This window comes from Euwallacea fornicatus, chromosome 8 (genome assembly GCF_040115645.1).
Source record: "Euwallacea fornicatus isolate EFF26 chromosome 8, ASM4011564v1, whole genome shotgun sequence".
Taxonomy (NCBI): Eukaryota; Metazoa; Arthropoda; class Insecta; order Coleoptera; family Curculionidae; genus Euwallacea; species Euwallacea fornicatus.
In genome coordinates, this window is record NC_089548.1 from 5,077,129 (window position 1) to 5,102,374 (window position 25,246).

General features: G+C 38.2%; 1 protein-coding gene across 2 annotated transcripts in view; it reads right to left on the reverse strand.

The window, feature by feature from the left end:
• The window catches only part of Dop2R (dopamine D2-like receptor), a 171,414-nt gene that overhangs the window by 29,995 nt on the left and 116,173 nt on the right, over positions 1 to 25,246 (reverse strand). For both annotated transcript variants that reach the window (XM_066285018.1, XM_066285016.1), the window contains exon 2: positions 11,616 to 11,725. In XM_066285018.1, the coding sequence (XP_066141115.1) occupies positions 11,616 to 11,725 (110 nt within the window). The remainder of the gene's footprint in view (positions 1 to 11,615; positions 11,726 to 25,246) is intronic.

Sequence of the window (25,246 nt, forward strand, 5' to 3'; positions counted from 1 at the left end):
ACATCTCTAAGAGTTTATTAGAAATTTGTTTTATTATTTTAAGTTTGATATTATTCACTCTTATCACAGTTAAGATTACTCATGGCGCGGCAATTGCTATGGAGAGTGATATATGGCGTGTGGCGCCCTCACATAGAACGGCAGATGGACAAAAGTACAGTGGAAACAGTGGAAATGTCAAAGTATGCAATGTCCTCGTTTGACAAAACCACCTACACATACACTGGAAAATGTCGAAAAGTTGAAGATAACGCACATGTCAAGTTATGTAGTCCACCTGTTTGCTTCATAGTTGGTGGGGTGTTGTCACACGTAGCGGAAAATGAGCAAAAGCGACAGGTAGTGGAAATGTCAAATTATGTAATACTCGCGCTCGATGAGAGCGTTTCCACGTATAGGGCGTTCGGATTTTTAGTGATTTTACAAGAAAATCCCATTTCCCGGCTAGATAGGGAAAAACTCTCACCATTCTCGAAATAATATTTAATCATTAAAATACGTCGTCGTGTCGAACGTCGGCCCATTTTTCAAAATTGTTTATTGGGACTTTTTAAAATCGAACTCTCAGAAAAAGTTAATAGTCCCAAAGTAACGAAAAAATGGCGACACATTTAAATTTTACGCTCTTGTAGGGATACCCTTTATATAGCGAAAATACCTAAAAGCGGAACAGAGAGTACGCTGAAAATCCATTTTAAATCAATCAAACGGAAGTATCACATTATGTTCATGATATTTCCGCTGACTTCCACTTTTAGCCATTTTCCGCAATATATGTGACGGCGACATCATTCTTCCAACCCTTCTCCAGGTCGGGTGTTTTACAGAGGGTTCAAGCTATTCAGAATTATTTTTGTTAATATTCCAATTTGCAATGGCAGTCTCCTTTCGTAGCGAGTCATTGGATAATCATCGCTTAAATTACTGCATGAGTATTAATATATTAATGTATATTATATTATATATAATTACACTCTATACTAAGTTTTTGATATGTAAACGGCTCTTAGCTAACGGGTCGTCTGATTTTTCTACATATTTTTTTTTCGATATGCAGGGTGCTGGGGATATAACTTTCCTAAATTTAACCAATGATTAAGAACACCATTTAGAACAAAAAAGTTAAAATCATATGGCAACAGCATTGCTAAAACCAATTTAAAACTTAATTAATAAATAATAATACAAATTAAGCAGTGAAAGTGAACTCAAGCGGCAACGCTGCACTGAACGCGACCGAGGAAGCGACGTTTGTTTTTGTTATGATTGTTTTTTGCAATTCCTCAACATCTGACAGTCGATGAAACTTCTCGACCCTTTGTTAGTACGCGAATTTATTCGGGCCCGTTAACAGTATCTTCGTACGTGAAAATGTACTGTTTACGCGAGTACCGCGAGATGCTTTTAGATTTATTATGGAGAAACGTTACGAAATTCCAAAGAAACTGGACGCGTTTACGTTTATTGTTGGCCAGAAAGAGAACTTCCAATGGACGGTAGGAATTTTTCATCGTGCACGGGAAAGTTGGTTAAAACGCCGTCGTGAGTGCATTGACTCAAATGGACGTCGTGGACATTTCGAACATTTACGACTGTGACGTGGGTGGTGTAAAATGTGTAACGTAGCGTGTTACGCTAACGAGAAATTACAACAATAATTTAAAGGTAAGTGGCTTTTAATAATAATAGAATAAGAAACGCATAATGTTCAAGTTTTAACCGTAAAAACCCATCGAACCCCCCAAAAAAACCGTGTAAAAACGCATGCCTGGTCGACGCAGGCATTTAGGGAGGTATTCAAATCAAGTAAACACGACGCGACGTTGCCAATTCTCAAAAGACATTTTTCCGCTTCTGAGGAACTTGGCGGTTTTGATGACCCTTGTGGCAAAGAACATTTTGGCTCGTAACGATGTTCTTAATCGTTGGTTAAATTTATGAAACTTATGTCCTCGCCATCTGGTAATGTGATCTGCACCAAGAAAGTCTGTGACCACTTGGGAGCAAGTCTAAATGTAGTAAAATCAGTGAAATAATTTAGTTTTTAAAAAATAAGGTATATTTTGGAAACTACGAAGAACACACTAAATTTTTACATTTACTCATAGTTTCTTTTTAAGATCGAACTGCAAAAATGGGCATATTGAAGCGCACACGCAATCAGCACCGCCAAAAAAGTTTTTACACGATTCCCATCTAAGAAAAATGAACGAAATTAGGGCACGAAAAAATTGTTTTTCTATTATTTCGTGCTCTGAGGTTTTTAAGCCAAGTCGAAACGTTATAAAATTTGTATTAGTTTGAAGCGATTATCAGAAAATATGGATGTTCCCGAAGCAGTGCGCGAAGCAATTGTCAGGCTTTGTTCGGAAAGAAAATCGTATGGAACAATTAGTGAAATCGTGGCTAAGAATCCTTCGACAGTTTTTGACGTTATCTAAAAGCGCAAAGAGCTCGGTCATGTATCAAACAGACCTCGTTCCAAAACACCAAGTAAGCTCAACAATATTCACAAGCGTACAATTCTAAAAACTGTTCGTGAAAAGCCCAATTCAAGGGCCAGGAAAATTGTCGATGGCTTATTAACTGATAATAATGTGAGTGTTATATTCCCCAAACTGTTCGATGTAAACTACATTTAAGTGAATATCATGGTGGTGTTTGCGAAAGAATACGTATCTAAAAATCTAACATTTTGAAACACCGTAATTTTTTCTGACAAATCTCGATTTAACGTTCATGGATCCGATGGAAGAAAAAAAATTGCAGAAAAAAGAACGAGGCGTTAAAACCAATAAATTTAGTGGGAACCGTTAAACATGGCGGAGGCGGTATTATGGTATGGGGGTGCATGAGTGCGGCCGGAGTTGGCAATTTGCATATCATTAATGGTATAATGGATCCATGTATGTACATTGACGTTCCAAAACTTAATTTAAATGAAAGTGTTGGAAAATTAGATCTGACCGTGTCGCACCTATTTCGACAAGACAACAACCGAAAACACTGCGCTCTGAAAGATCGAGATTGGCTTCTATATCATGCATCCCGACCACTCAAGACGCCTCCACAAACCCCAGAATTGAACCCAATTGAATATCTGTGGGACGAGTTCAGACGCAAAACAAGAAAACGATGAGTAAAAAATTAGGGAGGATTGAAATCAGCCCTGTTGGATGAATGGAAAGAAATTTCGCTAGGAATAACGAGAAATTAGTAAACACCAGGCACTCACGTCTTTTGGAAGTTATCAACAATAAGGGGGTCCTGCTGACTATTAAAGCAACAATTTTTGTTAGAAAACGTTAAATTAAACAATATTTTTAACGTGTTCAAAAGCTTTTTTGGCGGTGATGATTGTGTTTGCGTACTGACATGTCTGTTTTTTCAGATTAATAATTAAAAAAAATTATGTATAAATGTTAAAGTGTCCTTCGTACTTTCCAAAATATATCTTGTTTTTTAAAAACAAAATTATTTCACTGACATCACTACAGTTAAAGAGTTGCCACGCCAAGCGTTCACACTATTCTTTGGTGCAGTGCATATCATTAAGTCACCGGAACTGTCCAGTGGCGATTCGTATGGTCGGAAATATCGGACCGGTGAGTTGCGACCAGATGTGCGTACCCCAACTTTTCGGTAAACGTTCGATAATTCCGGATCAAATTCCGAGCCGGATTTAAGCCGATTCACGTGACCGTCAGGCTGAATCTTGGGAATGTTTGCCTAACATCCACGCAAACCATGGAACTATGGAAGTTTTGAGCTTCAAAACCACCACCACATTTTCATTACTACCGATTTCTGGATTATTTAATTATTTGGAATCCTCTCAGCCCAGAGTAATCGTAAACCGTATCTGAAGGCCCGATTATCGAATTAAATCCTACGACAGCCTATTTCACAGCTAAAACTTGTTGAACTGCGAAATAGTTGCCGGAAGTGGCTTGATTCGAAGCTAGAACCAGATTATTGCGAAACTTCCAATTTAATTTGGGCGAAACTTGGGCGAAAAACGTGTCACCAGGTGCAAGTTATGTCTTCGTGCTTTGGTGTCGGCGAGCGACCTCTTCGAATGAATGAATTCGCAGTATCTGCAACGGCGTGTTATTGAAATTCTAATTGCAGTTTTTTTACAGCGATAACTCCAAGTTGGCGGAAGCTACATAATCTCTGGAGATTTTACGGAAAATCAATACAATGCAGCTTCATGCTTAAAGTGATATTACCTTGCATTAGCTCCAAATTCCCTGGCATTTACGAAATTTCGTTACTGCGAGCTGTTGAGCGATATTTGCTCCAAATATTTTCGGCGCTTTCATTTTGTTTGAAATGTAAGGCGGACAGACAGAGTAATCCTAAATTTTCGTTTTGAAAAATATCAGAAATTATGTCAGTTCGTAGAATTGGGTGATAATCTCTTGGTAGTGCAGAAATAATAGAATTCTATGCTAATTTTACGAGAAGGCCACAGCTGCTCAAATAGAACTGAAACTGAAATAATATCCATCCAAATTCTAGACGTGAGAGATTCATTTAGTCGGAAATTGCCTGCAATATTCCACTTTGTTAGTATAATCAAAAATACCGACTTAATGGGGGTTTTCTACATTTACTTTCAAAGAGCTACTCCTGTTTATTTGACTCGACGAGACTCTATTTTTTAACTTGAGGCACCGCAACAGAGAAATTAAAACTGAAACTTAGCCGGAGAATAGTCGGCAGGGATACTTTTGTTAAGACTGACAGAAGCGACGTTGTACGAACGCAGAAGAGGCTCTAAAGTGTCTCCCTTTTCAACTTTTCCGACATTGCAAATTTGATATGTAGGCGGCAGTAAAAGTTTTTTTATTGCCTAGGTAGTAAAAGTGCAAACTTCCAAATGTAAGAAATATGTAAAAATCAGTTGAATAAAGTACTTCGGTTCCCAAGGCGCAAAAGTGATACCGATTAATATGCTTTTTTATTAGACTTTTTTAATTTCTTATGTGTACTTGGATTTTTTAAACTTTAATGCCTAGGCAGTAAAAGTTTTTACTGGCGCTTATTTAATAATTTTGAAGCGATTTAAAAACTTTTTAGTGTCCGTGTAATAAAAGTGACATTTTACAGCTTGTTTTATATAAATAATGGAAAACTTCTTCTTTCGATCGGGGACAAAGGGTTTTAGCAGGTACCGATCGGGGGAAAAATTTTTTGTTCTGCTCGGCGAAACGCAAAGCGTGAGCTTACTTCACAGCTTCACATTTCGCGGCTAATTTGCTGCTTCTTCGCTTTATTAAACCAACATCTTCGTGTCTGCCGCCATTACAGGACGGACGCATTAGGAAAGGTCGCCGGTTATTCTATTTCTTCACATCCAGACACCAAGCTGAGCACTGAAACGCTTGTTAGAGCTTACAAAGTGTTTGGACCCACCTTAATCGATTTTTCTTTAGCTGTTTAAAATATTCAGGATCCAAATAAGTAGAGATTTGCCGAAAACGGTACACTAATAATTTTGAAAATTTTCTGCACATCTTGAGCGAATGGTCACTTTTCGTGGCACTGCTTCCAAGAACTGCATTTAACGATAATGAGTTCTTTTCTCTGATATTTTGACATATTGAAAGTTCCCGAGACCGCCGGTGTCAACATAGTGATGAGAAGACTCGTTGATGTTTTTCGTCGACGTACAATCACTATTGTGTTTGCATAAAAAACATCAAAAAAGTTTACCCAAACAAGGCAAATCCGACATTACTTCAGCGGCGCACAATTTAACACCTTTCAGCCACTTTAGAGACACGTAGCTGAGTTATTGGTAGCGACCTATTTTGCTGACTTGCTTAATAGAATAATAGAATGCTAATACTTGTAGTCAGAGTAGTTCATTGCGCTGTGTCCATAATTCAGTTGTTTTCTCTAACACACGTGTGCATTAGGATGAAAGTAAACACGTGTGTTTGCTTTCCTAAGGGGTCGTGGGAAAACGATGTTTTCCGTTGGGAAAAGTATGATGAAAGTCGCATTTTTTTACATGGTCGTAGAAAAAGCAATTTTTAAACCCGATGCGAGTTTCGCATAAAATTCTCTGAAACGTTGCCCGTTTAACCGTCTCTGTATCTATTACGGTTTTCAAGATCCCACTCACTGACATTGAATTTTTAAGGCCAATTTATATGTATGGCATATTATCAAATAATTTTATCACTTTGTTGGATATTTTCTTGATGAAAGGAAAGGAAAAGTAAGTGAATTGGGAGTTTTGTTCGGTATTTTGAGGGGGTGACTGAACAATAAGATTTATATCAATGAACCGAAATGAGGTTTCTAGAATGCTGACGTTGTCTTCTATAGAGGCATTACGGCTGTTGTTGCGATGTGAACTGCTTTGTTGGATTGTGTGAAAAATTAATTTGTTCAACGTTTGGGAGGATATGAGTCAGTGATGAGGATGGCTTTCAGTATATCCGGTGTTCGCGATTTTAGATATTCATGCGGTGAAATTCCCCTATTTTTTAATACTAAGCTTATTTAAAAATATCGGCCGTGACTGTAGTCATAATTCAGCTACCTTCCGGAACTTATGAGCCCACTCAGAGCCAAACTATCAAGAAATGGTATGCTGTTTCCTGACATTTTTCCCACAACAAATCGAATGTGGCTGCAATTTATCTGTCGCTCACCATGAGCGTGAAAATAAAAATGTTGCTCACAGCGCAAAAATGTCAGTAGGAGTATGAAATGACGTAAATCAACTAAATCAACTTGAACCAAATGGTCGATCATTGGACAACTCCGATGTATCCGAGATCACTATACGAAAGCGTTATTTAGTGAAAGTAAATTCGAGTGAAACTTACTAAAACTCGATAAAAACAGTTTTGCACGTGGCATCTTAACGGATTCTGAGTCCACTTGTGAAGACGGGCTCTTATACTCAGGTGTCTTCTATTGAAGATTTCTTAGAAGCTTCATTTCATGATTTTGAAACACCTGGTGTTTAGGAAAAAATTATTTGTAAGACTGTTTCTCCAGAAGTCATTGGCAGGGGGTTGTAACGTGCAGACATTAACCGGAAAGGAATTCATGTTTGTTGTTGCATTTCTTAGGATCGACTGTCGGGAAATTTTGAACATGTGTCTGAAGGAATTTTTATTACAATTTTCTGACACATCCCAATAGATCAGCTGACCATATGAATGTGAAAGTGTCAGCTGGAAGATCTCCTGATTTGACTGCCGTTTGAGCGTCGTTCAACTTCTAAAAAGAATTAGGTGCCAACCCACTATCTGCGTGTACTCTTAATGGATATTCTTTATGTCATATGTAGGTGGATTACCGAAGTGAAGGTCAATTGGGAATCCAACGTAAACCATAATTGACCCTGAAACATTTCATATTCAAATTCCCCCATCGGTTTGCACGATTCCCAGTTTTTGGCGGTAGTGTAAGTGATTTCTGGTGTTTTCACGTAAAACCAAGCCGCGGGTACTTGCTTAGGGGTGGACACTCGTTAATTAATTTTACCAACTTAAACTACCAGTCTCCCTCTTGAAGCACAGCGACAGGCAGTGGCGTGAAGCGGAACAAATTACAAAACCCTGTAAGTCAGCACAAATTAAATTATTCCCTTAAATAAACAGAGCTTGAGTGCTTGACTTAATTTCCAGTCGGATACGTTTATGTAAGAATCGTTTCAATTTACGTAAATGTCCCAAAACAGAAGGTTTAGCTATCTCATTTTCTTCCTATACAAAACTCAGACATTTGGCCCCTTGCAAGACGTCGTATTTCCTCTAATTTCCACCTGAAATAAAGCGTCGCATTTCCCAAAATTTTTTGTTACTTAACTAGAGCGATAAGTAAACGTTACTTTCGGCATAAACATCCCTCTAAGGTAGCAGATCCAATTTCAAATTTAAATTGGTCTTATTGTTAAAGAAAATAACCGTTTGCGAGGCCTAATTGCATCCATTTGCCGAAACTTTATCCAATTTGCAAGGCTCCGGAGAGGCAAAATTATGTAATAAGGAGCTGCCTTCTAACTTATAGGAGCGCAATTTGATTTGGTGATAAGCTGTTATACAGTAAATTGACCAATTTGTTACTAATTTTTCTATAAAATGCCGGATTGAACTCGGCGCAATCAGCCGGACTCTTGTACAAAACGGAGGCAAATAGAGCAACAAAGTCACAGCTGGGTCAGTCATTTCGCTTCACATAAAACCGAAACTATTTACTGAAAATCTTCACTAAAATTGTGGAAACCTTATTCCCTCTACCTGTTACAAAGCAAATGTATTCGCCCTTAATCTTTTTTTTATCTCTTCCCTTCTTTTAACAGCACCCCGGGGTATAACCCTGAAATATTTGCTTCTTGTTATGTAAGCTTTTTATTCTGGAAAAGTACGCACAAAGAATATCACTTCCAAAGGTATAGATTCCGTATTGCTCGAGCATTATCTATTTACAAAAAAACTTCTTTTATTTCTATTGGGAATGCAAATATGTTCGTTGTTTATAACGGTCTAGATATCTGGAGAAATGGCTTCTTGACCAAAATGCCTCTCGGACTAGAGGCCAAGCGGATCGGTCAAAATATCTTTTTCACGTGCCCATTTGCTCAGAAGATAGGGCAAATTCGCAACCGTCCAAGAATTCGGAATAAATTTCATTCGTCTTCCAGTGTTGCGCTCAGAATCTCAAAAAAGGATCATTAATCTTTCTACGACTTATCTGGAAGTAACCCGGACTACCCTTCTTCGATTTTCGCACTCAGAATTTCACAATGTTTTTTCTTCAAAGTTTAGCATCGAAATCGCGACATTTTTCATTTAATTTTCTTGTGAAAAGTTTATTTTTTCCTCCGGCTGTTTGCGCATAACCACCCTTAAACCAATTTGGCCCAATTGATTTTCACATTTCCACCGAGACAAGTGCATTTCCTTAGAAAGCTTGTCGATGCTATAATAAGTTAAAGAGGAGGAGTTGAGAATGCTGCAAGTTTGGTTCTGTGTACCTCGAAAACTAATAATTTCTACATAGAAGTTCATATTGACATTTTTATTTAAAATCTTCAGTTTTCCCATGTGTAGGAGTGTTAAAAATCCAATGTTGGATTCAATATTTTTTTAAATATTTACCATATTCGGAACTATTTAAATGCGTAATGCCCATTCTGTTTTTAAATTATTAAGTACCTATTTTCAATGTTTTTCCTACGAGGGCGCGGTAAACTGGATTTACCGCACATAAAACAAAGTGGCGTGTGCCGGTATCAAAACATTTTGACATTCGCTAATACTTAATTTAACTTGCAGAATACAACAAAGTTAACACATGTGGTCGTAATAGAAATGTGTACCTAACCGTTAGGACTCTCAGGATATAGCATTGTTACAGCCTCGAAAATAATATTGAAGGACTCTCGGTTTCCGTACACTGTTATTTCCCACGTGTTGCGCGCGCAACGATAGGGAAATAAATCTATTTCCCACGGCTTTGTTTCGGTATCCACGGCAACGGGGCAAAACCAATAAACTTCAACAGTCCGGCGGAAGTTTTCGTAACGGCGAATTTTCAAATTTCGGGCAGTAAATCTCTATTATTTTTCACAAACCGTTGCGGCCGCAGAGAAGTATCGTATAGAACTTTTACAAAATTACCGTTTGCTACAGAGGAAAAGTGAATAATTTTTGTGAACGTTCAAATTCGGAAACAGTTAACATCAAGTGAAAGCGTTTAAATTGAAAATACTGAGCGAATCGAAAGGAAAAGAGCATTTATTTGAAGTAAAAGGTTAATTGAAGTAGTGTCTATTTATTTAATGTATTTTCTTACCTTAAATGTACTATACGAGTATTTGCTCGACATACTTGATGCAAGTTCAAGCTTCATTTGAATACTCTATTTACTTAATAGGAATGTAGACAAAAGTACAACGAAGAAATTGACTTTCTCAAGTCAAGAAAACATGTTGTCCTGAGGATATGTGAACATAGGACTGGACAATATGACGTATTAATATTTAGCGTAACTATTCGTTTTTTACTGTGGGTAATTACGAAACGTTTAGTCCAATCGGCTGATGGAAGTTAGGGGAAGACCCCGTCACACATCGTGTATTTCAGGGTGCCACCTTCGGTTTCACGTGTTCAAATTTTTACTATCCCATATTACGATTTCGGTTTTACTAGAAATAAACCCACGAGACTTGACACATGATTTTGGAAAAATAACGCTAACCAATCGATGTATTAAAAGAACTTGGAAAAACTCCTGAAAAATGCATTTATCTTCCTCAAATTTGATTTTGTTACGCTCCTCGGGTCTAGCTCTTTAAAACTTTTTCATGTGACTTCAAGTTTACATAATCATTTCAATCCGCCAAGGGTGCGAAAACATACATCCCCGAAATTGGCGAATACTTAGATATTTCCAGAAAAGGCTAGGGCTGATGTCTGTTTCTCGTTCGCCCTTTTTCCCCCAATTTTTTGCGTTTTACTTGCGTGCCTTTCAGGCCATACGCACGCGCAACATGATATGTACGTAGGGGCATTTTGTGCACATACGTGCCTAATAAAATTAATAAATAAGCAGAGTTGCCCAACATCCGCTTCCTTTTCATTTTTGCTTCATTCTCCCGACTCCATTTGTGGACATGCCACAAACTTTTCGTTACACTTATATGTAATGTGGTTCCCGGATCCCGGGATCAGGGAAAATCGATCCGAAATCCCCGGGATTCTGAGTTGCTTCGGGATCGTATGATGTATGTGTGGGAATTATGCAGCTGAAAAAAGTTAGAAAGTTTTCAGGTTTATTCGTCAAATTAAGGAAAAAATTCGCCGTTCGGATGTACAGATTTCCTGGGGAAACAACTATCCTATGAGGATCACAAAGGCCCGAAGCTCAAGTCCGCTACCTTTTTTTGGACCGCAGAAACGGGCAGGGTATCTCGCAATGCCCCTTGCAACTAGCTTTGTTGGAAAACTGTCATTTTCAACGTTTCAGGATTAACGGTAAATAGGTTTACCAGTCTCCTATCATAGTATAGTCCGGAGTTAGTATGCAAGAAGCACTGGTCTTCACGAAATTTAATAGTCCAGTCAACTTTTCAAAATTCAGGAAAGTCGCGTTTTCGCGTAGACGAAAATCGATAAAGTCTCCGACAGTAATCCCGGAAAATAGGCAAATTCCAAAGTATTATAGACACCTGAACAATTATACTCGACCGGAAATCCTCAACCTAATACCGCTAAAAGTTTTAGCATATCTGAGAAAGTATACAACTGTTATTAGCAACTCCGATAACTGAAGTTGAATTATAATTTTAGGGCGTTGTTTCGAGAAGGTAAATACGATTTTCTCTTATTGAATCAACGTTTCAGACTGTGCGCAAATCGAAACTTTCGCAATAAATTCCCGACCATAAACGGGCGTTTTTCCTTAAAAACTTCAAAGATCAACAAGACAACAAACAGTCAAATTTGCGCCGAGCAACTGAAACGTGAGATATTTGTCGAAGCTGAAATCCTGCCTTGCTGCAACTTGCATGTCAGCTCAGTTGCATTAATTAATAAGGAATGATGCATGTTAGCCTGGAAAGGTTTTGTTCCTTTACTTACCTATCTATTGAAATAGCTACTAAATTGAATATTGAAGACGTTGAGCAAGTTACATCCATCGCAATGTAGAAGTCACACACGAAGCCTGGTAGGGCCCATTTGTCGTTCACCTGAAAAAAAAAAAAGAAAAAATAAATCACAATTTATTCAGAAAAGTTAATTTTGACCCGGTGTTGTTAATGCAGAAGCTCCCAAAAATGTTTAATTACCTTAATCTAAGCAATTTTCGTGCCTGGAAGTTTAAAAGGCTAAGGTTAATTGGAGTACTTTCTCGAGTTTCAACGGCATAACATTGTTTTGCCGTTAATTAGCAGCCTTTTGAAGCATAAAACATTTTCTTTTTCGTCTCAAAATTTCGCCTTCAAGCAAACAAAAATTAGTCATTTACCAAAAGGAGAAAAGTGCTTTAATAAACCCAACACCTTCACCTGTTTGTATTTTTCTTTGGCGGAAAGCCGGGACGGCAGCAAATAGACTCTGCCAGGATTCGGAAAAAGTAGAAATTTAACAAGACCTAGCCTCCATAGAATATAGAGCTTTGTACGAAGTCATTTAGCTGGAATAAAAGGGAACTACAATGAACATCCGGAGCAAGTATCGGCGATGCGCCCCGTGTAAACAGGGCATTTTAAACTGGCGAAAACGTTTCCTGCAACAAACAAATGGGGCTTTGTACTGACATAACCACACTGAATTGGATATTGATTGTTCCCTCTGTGTGTGTCTGTGTAGTGTCAGTGGCTTTTAATTCAGAGACTACGAGTTTTCTCCCTGTGTTCTTCACATATCAAGAACAGAGATATTGCGCAGTTATTTCCTGACTAAATTGGGGCACCCGAGAAATCACCGAAAATATTTTTCATTCAATTTAAGGAGCATCCATCTTAACAATATTGCATAAACTCAGGGCGTCCCGCGCGTCGACGATATCCCTCGAAGGGTGGGTGCCCCAACTCAAAATAAGTCGATTCAACGAAACCTGCCTCAGTCCAAAAGCTGACAACAATCGAGATACAGGGTGTCAAAGGTGAAAAATAAATCACATTTTCTTTAATAAGTCACCGCCACTTCGAATTAACTTCACGAAATGTTTCATTCGGGAATTTCTTGAGATGATAATTTCAAATTTATCGACGATTTCGGCGTATCTTCTAGAGGGCGCCACAGGCGGCCATTAGAAGACACAAACCGTTTCTCCTAGCGCCTTCAATGGGGCATACCTTTTTCAAGCAGGAAAGGTGAGAGAAAAGACTTATCTAGTTCAAAACGACATACATCGTGGTACAAAAAGTTTAGTCAGTTCAAATGAGCCCTAATGGCCGCCCGCGGCGTCCTCTAGGAGGTACACCGAAATCGTCGATAAATTTGAATTTGTTATCCCAAGAAATACCCGAATACAAAGTTTCGTGAAATTAGTTCGAAGTAGTGGAGACGTATTGAAGAAAATCTAATTTATTTTTTCACCTTTTTATGCCCTGTACACCTCGGTTATTGTCAATTTTTGGACTAAGGCCAGGCTAAGTGAAATCGACTTATTTTGAGTTGGGCTATCCACCTCGTGAGGGGTAACGTTGACTCACGGGACACCCTGTACGGTCAAGACATCGTCCGACGATAGTCCCGAGAGTACCCGACCTGACATATACTTAGAGACAAAAGTCTACGTACATCTCCTATCAAAAAATAAGTTTGAGGATTTTTAAGGAACCATTGCGAATACAAAAGTACACCCTATATATCTGATTTCTTCTCTGTTCAAGTGATAAATTTAAAATGATGTTAAATAAAGCACCTTTTTACAATGGTATAAAAATTATATTTTATTTTATAGTGCCCAAATCGATCGGTCAAAAATTTACGTACATTGACAATTGGAACACAATTAATTATTTGTTAGTAGGAAGCTGAATATACTTTGGCTTTAATAACGGCATTCAACCTTTTTAACATAGATTGAACAAGTTTTCGAGTGGTTTCCGGTTCAATATTGTCCCAAATTTCTTTTAATGCCAAATTTAGTCAGTTTTTATTAGTTATATATTTTTTATAAACTCGCCTTTTCAGTTATTCCCATAAATGTTCGATGAGGTTAATGTCAAGGGGCTGGGTGGAGGGGGGTATGAAATTGACGGAGAACATTATATAACAATCACTTTTTTACTATTTCAGCAGAATGTTTAGGGTCGTCGTTGCGTTAAAAACAGTGCGACTCTAATGGGTTATCACCTAACAGACCCAATTTTTCTGCACTAATTCGAAGATAACGCCTTAATATGTTCAAATAGTCAAATCGAATTATAGTTTTTTTTTTGTTTGAATGACAACCCAGATTCGACCACCCCAGGTATTTTGTGGTGAAAAACCACAAAAACGTATTGGAAGATACGCAATTCAGAAGTACTGAGCATCGCATTTTGACCGAACAATTAGATTTGGGAAATCCGTGCGCAAGATGGATACCGCCCTTACGGACAATTGAACAAAAACAGCGCCGTGAGGACGTTTCACGGGAGTTTAACAAAGTTTCGCAGTAATAAAGCCGAGTTTTTGGATTAATTCATAATCATGGAAAAACGTGGGCCCATCACACCTGGGACGAAAGAGCAGTCAAAGCAATGGATGGAAAATCGACTCCGAAGACGGCAAAAATGGCTCCAGCTGCAGGAAAGGTGATCGCGTCGATTTTTAGGATGCACGTGGAATAATTGTTATTTATCATCTCCCTAACGGAAAACAATAAACGAAGAATATTATACAAATATATTGCACCGTTCGAGCAAAAAAAAAAAATAGGGAAAAAGCGACCTCGTTTAAGGAAAAAGACAGTCCTGTTTCATCAGGACAACTCACCAGTGCACGTTTCCGTCATCGCGATAGCCTAAATCAATCGACTTGATTTCGACCTCGCTCCTTCTCCACCCTATTCGCCAGATTTAGCCCCCTCAGATTATTTTCTATTTCCAAACTTGAAAAAATGACTCGGTCGAAAGGGATTTGCCAATAATGAAGAGATGGACTTCGAGTTTGATGCCTATTTTGAAACATTCGAAGCTTACTGTAAACAGGGTATAGAAGCCAGAGAACATCGCCGGGAAAAGTGTGTCAATCTCAAAGGAGACTATGTGGAAAAATAATGTCAATATTTTCCAATTTTTTTTTCCCTTCAAGTGTTAAGTCGGGTGTTTCTGGGACTCTCCTTGTATCTTACCTTGTTTCCACTTCTTGCCTAGGACAATAGTTTATTTTCGGATAAATAATTGAACCAAAATTGTGTAAAAGAGATTCCTGTCTGTCCGAAACTTTTTATCGCACCTTCGAAAATACTTCTCTAAGGAAACCGTTATAGTTACGGCGCTTATGTTCCTTGCGCACATAATAACCATAAAAATGGGCTCGTGAGTGGACATTTCATTTACTTGAATGGGGAAATTGTTTTATGGTAACGGACGAGGTCAAAAGTACCACCCTAATTTGGAAACAAACACATGCATATGTAATAGCTAATTACATAGGGAGAATTAGTAGCAAGCCCTCAAAAGCAATAGATGACTAGAAATAGAAATATTGCGACGCGGCAACAAACTCCCACCAACCCCCTAAGGAGTTTCCAGTGGAAATTTTCAATTCACTCCCGAAACTGATGAAAACGTGGAAGTTTCCACACTAGACGGATCTTTTCCAGGGTACACCTGAATATGCCTATGTTTTCAGACATGCGCAGTGTAACTACGATACTTTGCATACACATGTTTGATGAAGCCAATAATTAGAAATACGCGGCGCCAGGTCGCTCAACATCCTCTTCCAATTTCTGTTTAAACGCGAACTTGCCACTAACTTTTCCTACTTTTGTATTCTTCCGTACTAAACTTTTCCATTTACATAGCCACTTACGCAGCCAGTCCGGAAATGCAGTAAGATTCAACAAAATACGTGTTACACAATATAGCATTTCCTAATGAGCTTCATATGCGTTTTTTTTTACTTCATTTTGCAGCGAGATGAACAAATCAGAATAAAATGGCAGATATTGGAACATATCCAAGGTGCGTCCGATATCGACATTCATAGAACTCTAAATCGTATTAAGTGAATCATGAAATCAAGACCGGCCCTGAACCTTTATTTTATAATCAGTTGCGAAATGGGACCTCTGTGGTTACCCTATTCGTGACGAAAACCCGTCAATTTAGTTGTAAAATTTAGAATAATAGCAATTTATGTTACCAGTTAAGAAATGCGCTCTTTTGTGCCACAGGCATGATTATACGGGATGAGATAAGCCCGATATGAAATGGTGTGCATTTCAAATTATATTGTGAAAGTATGTTATGGTATACGATGTTTCGCGGACAAAATGCTAATCAATGGATTGAAAGAGAGAGCAGGAGCCGCAGGTGAGTGAAGTACCTGTATGAGCAGAAAATGGGCATTTTGTGCAAGTTGCATACGATGCTTGTTCCGTGTCTATCATAATTTGTGAAAAATAAAATTTATTTGGTCTCGGTGCTGTGAATAACGGTACGGAGCCGTGGGAAATGAGCTTATTTCCTTACCATTGTGCGCACAATTCGTAATCGCGCACTGAATCCAATATCGATAGTTTTTCGATCTTGATAAATCCAGAGAAACTCGAATATCTAGAATTAGGAAAATTACGTGTATACTTTTTTTCCCAAGTTTTCTTGGACAAAAAACGACTATAGCAACATTGCTGGTTGTGGTGCCACACGATAGTTGAGTTATGAAATCAAAGTGCCTGTTCTCATTGAGGAAACTGTCGCTTTATTTTTAAAAATTGCAAAATCCCTGAAAAATTCAGAAATCTATGGATATAGATGGACTTGCACTCAGGATATTTTTTTGTTCGCATTCAGATAATCTCTCTAATGTAGGCCTGACACTCAATTGTCGACTGAATTGAATCTATATTATTACATCAATATTTACCAGAACAACATAAACCTAGGATTATAGGATTGGTAACAACATGACAATATAGTCCCGACAATAGTAGAAAGCTCATGCATAGTGTACATTGTAATGCAGCTTCAGTTATTCTCAACTACATTTACGCCAAACAACGTATTTATGTCGACTTGACTTAGAGTCAAGTGAAGTCCAAATTTTACATGTAAAGCATTGCTCGAGCCAATTAGTTTCATGATCGAGCTCGTGAACAGACAGACAGTACCACTTCGTCCTTATTAGGGCAACTGAAATGTAAATACTTTAAAATGGTAATTGTACGTAGAAACTTAAAAGGGCCACACGAAGCAGAAAAACAAGGAAAACTTTTAAACAAACCCAAATTTTTCAAGTAAGCATTTCAAGTCGTTTGAAATGCTTACGAAACTCCAGGATGAGTCTCGGAAATACATATTTTATCCAAATAAATTTATAACCTGAACTAACCAAATCCTTTGATATTTTTACGCCAATGTAGTCTGGATTCTCAATTTATTGGAACAAACTTGAAATAACACACAGTTTCTAAATTGAAACGTTAACGTATTTTCCCTTTTTCAAGTAGCCATTTTGGCCTAAAGAACTTCGCCGAACAAACTTGAGCTGATGCGAAGCTTCTAAAAGAGAAAACAGTCAGTTACTTTACATGTTCGGTATGGAATTTTTAATTCAAGTTCGTTCAAGCTCCGAAGAAGTTAAAGTAAAAAAGTTCCTAAAACTGCACAGTTTGACGATACGTTTCGAATTCAGGTTCCCTAAATTTTGAGAAACACATCTTAATTTCGGGTTACTTTGGGATTTCTTTAGTTTACGAAGTTGTTTCAAATTCTGATTAAAGAAAGGGCTCTTTGACAACGTCGCATCACCAAATTCGAGTTTTCCTCGGGAGAATATTAGCTTAATTATGTTTTTTCCGACGATCTCCCGACCTTAACGAGGAATATTCAGGTCTCTTAAAACACGTTTGAGAGCTTATCCATTCACAACTTTTAAATGAAAGGGAGAATCGCATTTCTTGCAATTTTTTTTTTTTTGTCGACGGGAACCTTTGGCCAGGCAAAACCATGCCGGAGAGCTCGGCAAAAAGTCGTAGCAAATTTCGAAATCGATAAAATTTTGACCCGAACATCCCCGAGACTCGTTTCAAGTTTGATATCTCGAAATCTCCGCACCAAACGATTAAATTACGAGACTAGTGCGTTTTCGGGCATTTCGAACGAAGCCGAAGATGACACAGTTTAACCAATTGAAATCTAACCAACGCGTCCGAATTTCCATTATACTTAACGTAGTCAGTCAAAGAACATTTTTCTGATTGAATTGAGAACACAGACACAAAAACCGAATAAATTTGCTTCCTCCCAATGAGCTGATAAATTGAATTTTCCCCAATCGAATCTAAACAGTTTGGGAAGCTCAAGGTGAGAAATTGACTTAACCCTGGAAAGTTATCCCGAACTTGATCCTTTTAGAGATTAAAACTCAGGAGGCCAACGTTTTTTAATTAAAGTTCGGCAAGTAATTCGTTCCAGGAGACGACTTTATTGCTAATTATGCTGAAGCAGGTATATTTCATATGATTTTGTGACGAAACTAAATAAGTTCGAAAGCGCAATAAAATTCGGACATTTTGGTCCTCCCGCATCGGAATATTAACGAGAAGGGCCGGGGGGCGTGAATAAAATATGCTTAAAATAACATTCATTGCTCCAAATTGCATTAAATAAAAAATAGACTAGGGACGAGCTCAGATTTGTAATGGATTAAAAATTGCAATTATGCAAATTCCCCGTGGAGGCCTCCATATTCTATTAATGAAATGGAGATTTTCAACTCGCCTCGAACACGGACAATCTCATCAAACTTAGAAAAAAAAAAGTTGTATTAAGAGCTTAGTATTTGTTCGTGTAAATTCCTCAGTCGAATATAACGGATCTGGATTTAAACTTAATATATTAAAACCCTTTCTAACGTTCAAGTGGAAGTTTGTTTTTTTTTCTCTATTTGCGAATATGCTCAAACAACCTCGCGGAATATTATTCTCCATACCATTTACATACATTTGCATTCGGACGACGAATAAGTGAAAAGTAGATTTGCTGAATAAAATTATCCCAAACTTCAACGTATATACAGCCTTAAGGGATACCATTAAACTTTCGCTGATGCCACATAAAATTCTGAGCTTAAATGAGGATCGGATATACACGGACGGACATCAAGAAAATAAAATCGCGTTTACACACGAATAATCCTGTCGAGCGCTGCAGTTTGTAGGAACAGGGTTAATCAGCGAATTATGTAATTAAACAGCGGTGCTATTACGGCCTGAAACCACCTCCAAGTGCAATCAAATTTACTTCTGTAATTGTCTTTTGTATTGCAGTGCAGCTATTTCGGAAAGAATATAATGGTCGGCTTTATCTGGATTAGCTCAGACTCGAAAATTGCCCTAAAGTGAATAAACCGAAACGTTTTGTATCGCTCTTACTTCAACAAGATTAGAAAAAGCAATAAAGGCTTTGGAAATGACGACCAAGGAGAATAGGAGAGTAAAGAAAATTACTAATAAATGCGCAGCCGTAGACACACGGTGACTCCCTAAAATATTCGGACACTTACACTTACAACCTCCTTTTGTGTATAGTAATGACGAAAATAAACAATTAGAAAACGGGACTTTGGCATATGTTTGATATTGGATTTCGCTTGCTGACAGTATAAAAATATACGGGGTGCGCTAACTAAAACGAAACAGAGGCTGGTTTTCAGTTCGTAAAAGAGTTATGCAAAAATGCTCGGACACGTCAACATCAGCGTGAAGGGGGAAGATTTTTCATTGGATATTTAGGGTGATTGCCGTACATCACGTACATGAAGAAATAATCGACTTACTCGTCAGCAGCTACTCCAAAGTAAGAAATGCTTGCGTCGCCACGAAGACCTTCAAAAAGCCTTTAATTTGATGTATCACTTGACCCCCCTTCCCATTTAAAATTTTAGGGGTGGTTACCTTCACTCAGGGGGCGAGGGCAATCACCGTAAATGTCTAACGAAAAATCTGCCCCCTGCCCACCGAAGCTGACGTGTCCAAGCATTTTCGCATAACTCTTTTATCAACCGAGAAAACAGCTCTGTTTCGTTTCAGTTGGCGCACCTCGTATATACAATTCAGCATTAAAACATAGAAAAACTGAAATATCTTAACGAACCGGTCGTTTTGGGGGTCTCAAAAATATTCGGACACTTTTAGCAGATCGTAGCTCTGCCCATAAGAGCGCGTCCTGTGTCCGATCTAATATCCGAACAGTGTTCCGTGGTACTTATTAAAATTGCCCCTAATACTCGTCCGCATTTTTGAGGGGCGAAAATGGGGCGAATGTCGCATTCGATGTACGGCAATTGGTCATTTTCAACTTTGACAAAAAGTTATCCTATAGACGAATCGACGAAAAACTTAATTTGAGCAAGAGGCACGGTGGCAGACATTAGTCACCGGTACAAAGTTGAAGACAGAATTCTTTCTATCAAACAAACTGGCCGTCCAAAACTAATAAACGTTCGAGAAGAGCGATACATCATGAAGACTATTAAGGAAAATCCCACAATTAGTGCCCGTAAACCGGAAGTAGCTCTGGAAAATTAAACTGATAAAAAGGTAGCTCTGGAAACTGCACGAAGGTGCATAAGAGCAAACGGTTTCAATGGTCGGGTACCCAGCGAAAAGCCACGGTTTGACACCGCAAATGAGAATTTTAGAAAAGAATTTGCATCTGAGATGATTTTAAAAATGGAAAACTATTGGAGGAATGTAATTTTTGCCGATCAGTCAAAATTCGACTCGTCAACGAAAAACTGAAAACAAGCAATTCACGTCCCACTGCGGCCCACGGCGGCGAATCATTTCGGCCAAAGAAGTTGCGAAGTTAATGTTCGTTGATAGAACAATGGACGAAATGGTTTATTTGAAGATCTTAAAAAATAATTTGTTGAAAAGTGTCACTGATGTAGGAGTTCAAGGGACCGACGTCTTCTTATTATGCGAAAAGTTAAAGAAAATTCAAAAATGGGTGCTCCAAAAGTATCAGTGTTACTGGACCGACATACACTGAAAAAGGAATATCTTCAAACGATACGGCGATGTATTCGTTCTCATGGTCGTCATGGTAGAATAGCGCGAACAAACCATGGCTCAATTAAAAGAATAAGAAAATACGGCTAGAATTATCGTCCAGTCACATCTTGAAAGAAACTGACTGCTGGCCAGATGTAATTTTCTATGATAATTTCAAATTCAACATCTTTGACTCTGATGGACGTCCGAGAGTGTGGAGAAAGGCAAATGAAGCGTTGAAGACTGAGAATCTACGTCCAACTCTCACGTACGGTGGGGGATCCATTACGATTTGGTGATGCATATCAAGTGTGGGAGCTGGAAAATTGGTATTCATAGAAAAAATCATGGACCAAATGTACTATTTCAATCTTTTAAAAGAAAATCTTAGATGTAGTGCTGAAAATGTGAACATTCGAAACGGGTTCAAATTCTATCGAGACAACGACCCTGAACATAGCGCCCGAATCGTACAAGAATGGCTCCTTTATAATTGTCCTAAGGCCATCAGAACTCCTGCCCACTCCCCAGACCTTGACCCCATTGAGAACGTATGGCATTTTCTTGAGCCGCAAATCAGAGGCCATCAAGCTACTAATAAGGACAATTTAAAGCAAAAATTGTAAAAATAATGGAATAAATTGACCAGAGATTTTCTGTAAAAATATATTTTTTTAACGCTGAAGCGGTTGGAACGTGTTATTGGGCAAAAGGGCTCATACAAAATATCAAAAATACCTGCGTTTCCCGTAGAAGTACAAGTGTTTTGTTCGGTTGTTCAAGTTCACAAAACTAACTGATATTAATTGTTCAATTAATAACAATGTCGGTTAAAACATTATTTATTAATTATTAGTTATTAAAATTAGTGGATCTATATACAAGAATCCTTCATCACTATGAGTTAGTGTATTTTAAAATATTCGGTAAGGTGTTACGATGATCGGTCGAGATGTGTGCGTTCTGGATGTTTGTTGAGAAATCTGGTTCTTCCCGTGTGAATTCTGGGAAGTTCCAGGTCAGAAGAAGGGCGGGAGGGGCTACTTCTTGGAACCGAAATCTGGCGTTCGTCATTCTAAAACACATGGAGTAGGCACCGGCGTTTTTAGCATAATCGCAAGGCTGACTGAATAGATCAATCGCAGATCTTCTTCGAATTATCTGATGGTAGAAAAAACGTGCCCTTACTGGTCTGACAAAAAACGGCCCTACTAATGAATATCTGCCGAAAGGCCGTTCACGGGTGAGAAGTAAGAAATAAGCATTTGACAATGAGAACTGAATCGTTCCTATATATCTGGACCATTGATGTTACCATTTTGAATATTTGTTCATTGCATATTTTTGTTGTTAAATATTCCGAAGCTTCTACTGTGAGGGTTTGTGGTATCGGTTTTTAACGGAGAAACGTCTGATTTTGTAAATGTTTAACCTCTGTCCCGATGTTTTTGGTACCGACCGTAGATCGGTTCGATACGAACGGTGAGGGCTACAACCCGTCCGGACGCAAAGTATGGAACACATTAAATGAAATCCATCGGGACGGAAGGGAACAAGTTTCTCAGGCAGGTCAACACCAATTAACAAATGTCCAAATTTTGAATTAAAAAGGCTTCTCACGACCTCGCCGATGTCGTAGTTATGACGTCATATTTTGTTTTTTTTTTGTTTTTTTTTTAATTTGCAATCCCAATTTTTGATATCGCCGTTCCAACGATCCGGCAATTCTGCATCGAAGACTAAATTTCAAATAGGTTGCGCAAACATTTTTTCCAAAGAAAAAAAAAACCTATGATCCACTTGCAGGATGGTAGATCGAATGGGGCCGCAGATGCACCGCAGAACTGCTAGATGAAAAGGCGACATCAAAAAGTCGGATTGCCATTAAAAACAAATAGGGCATGACGTCGCATCTACGACCTTAATGACGTCATGAGAAATTTTCGTATGTCCAAATTTGGGCATTTATTAATTAATGCCGACCTCTGCGAGCGGTTTTTCTTCCCTTTCGTCCATGTAGTTTTCGTTTAATATGTTCCGCGTTTTACGTCCCCACTGTATTAATACAGTTCAAATCGAGTTGTTTTTGACTAAAGCTCGACGAAACCGAGACCAATATGTCGACGGTCTAGATCTCGGTCTCGGTGTCGCGTTCACATTTCGGTTTTCTATATTATGACCGAGACTTTGATCTCGTAGAGGCACTCCGACGCTAAAGTTGCCTTCTCGCGGGGCCGAGACCGAGGCTAGTCTTGCGTGGCATCGCAAACTCGATCATCAAAGCTTAGTTGAGGGATAATGGGACATTTGAAAAAGTGTCCCGAAACTTCATCACCTTAGATGGACGCCCCGCGTCCGGGATCCTTAGCAACATCCATCGCGCCTTGAACGATCTCACAGTCTCATTGGCTGCTGCAGGTTCTCCTAATATTCTCTTAAATCTTTTAAAATTTGTGTATACTTTCTGGAATTTCTAAATCGACTAAATTGCGCTTTAAATACGGTTGCCTCATGCACTTTAAACCGAATTCCTCGCCTTAACGCTCGTGTTTGTCTAACATTTCAGAAGGAAACGGAAGCCACAGCTGCACTAAGAAGACTCTGGCTTAAGACTGGCACAAAGCGACTCCCTGATGAAAGTTATCACATCTATTACGGTATTTGAGTTTTGCAACTGGCTAAAGCTACTTGGAACGCACTTAATCTTCGACAATAATATTAGCTTTAACCTTTCGTGTTTCGGCTCATACTTAAACCACCGAAAAATATTTTCAAATTTAATCCCGAGGCAGTGCAACATCGCTTATTCTCAATTTTCGTATGTTTCCTCATCAATGATTCACGTTCCCGAGGTTTTACACACGTAATATTGTAAAGTATAAACACGCCCTTTGTTTGCAGAATGTAGCAGAACCGGGACCTATTTGTTGTTCACTTTGCATTTTCTATTTCATGGAATATTTCTATGATTACAATTTGAAGCTGGCAGTCCACTCTTTTGTGTAGGGAAAGCAGGGAAAATTTGCCTTTTACAAAAGGGTGCAGTAATGTATAACTAAAATGGAACTTTGTCCTGGCTAAGGGCTGTTTTCACTTTGCAACTAAAGCAAAGGTCCGAATTATTATTACTTCGCATTTCAGACAGATTAAGGGCAAGATTCACAGAATTTGCAGTTAATATTTGCCTCAAAATTTATGTTTTCCCCTATTTGTCTTCTTGTTCAAACAGCATTGACGTTACGCAGGGTGAACAGAAATTTTACATATAAAAAAAATAATTATTAGAAATATTTATGTCACTCTCTTCATTTCTTATCGAAATATGGCATGGAGGGTGTCTTTCGAGCGGGTAAATCTGTTATCCTCTAATCGAATAAAACATCGACGAGTGCGTCAATCATGTCAATAAACACCTAGGAATTTATGATATTTTCATAAAAAAATATTACCAAACCTCACGTTTTACCGGATAAATCTTGTTCGTAGACACGAAGCGATTTTCACTATTTTCATATGTCCGTGCCTGTGGTGGGAACGCGGCCAATCCTGCCACACTCACTGTCAAGTTAACATGCGAATAATTCTTCGGCGATAACATCTGAAATTTAACAACAAACGACTGATTGTCAGGTTAAAGTCGACGATGGAAAATAAACAAATTAGTCATCGTGATGAAAACCAAGAATTTATCGGTGGCAAGAGCACGCATTCGGTAGCAAATTGATATGTTTGGCTGAAAATCGAACCTGTCTAAGGGCAAGCGGGTTTCTTCGGTGAAACATTGAAATAAAAATGTGTTTTAAGCGCAGTTGCTCAATAGAAGCAAATTGCTTTTTTTATTGAACAAAAATCAACGATGAGCGACGAGTTCGTTAGATGATGTGAAGCCCTAATCCTCCTTTCTTTGTCTTTGTAAGAATTTTTTTAAATTTCATCCCAAAACAGCATTAAATAGGCAAAAAAATTACATTCAGCGGTGTATTGCGATTCAAAATTCATCGATTTGTTTTTGGGAAAAACAGATATAAATTTTGTAAAAAATGCGATAGAAACTCACGTTACAGTACGTAAACAATTAACGAATTTATTTGATTGGTTGATAGGAAATTGGTTTGTTTTTAATTTTGCGCTCACAAACAGTCCGCGGTTAAAAAAATAATAGAATAAAAAGATAAATAAAAATAACCAAAAACTATTTGCGAGAACAAAAACGAAAACATACAAATTTCCTATCAACAAACAAGTGTTTTCATTGTTTACATGCTACTTAACCGAGTTCGTATTGCATTTTATGTCACATTTAAATCTATATTTTTCAAAGTATAGGTGCAAACGTGGATAGATTGATTCCGATTCACAGTACTCCATTGAAAGTATTTTGAAAGACCTTCAATTTGATGCGTCGCTCGGAGCAAGTCTCAATTTGAAAAAATCGGCTATTTTGGACTACCAGCGACATAGGCGAGATTTAAAAAATAAAAATGAACGTCAAAAAATAGTATATTTCATCCCATTTAGTGCTATTTTTGAATTTAAAAAAATTGTTAAA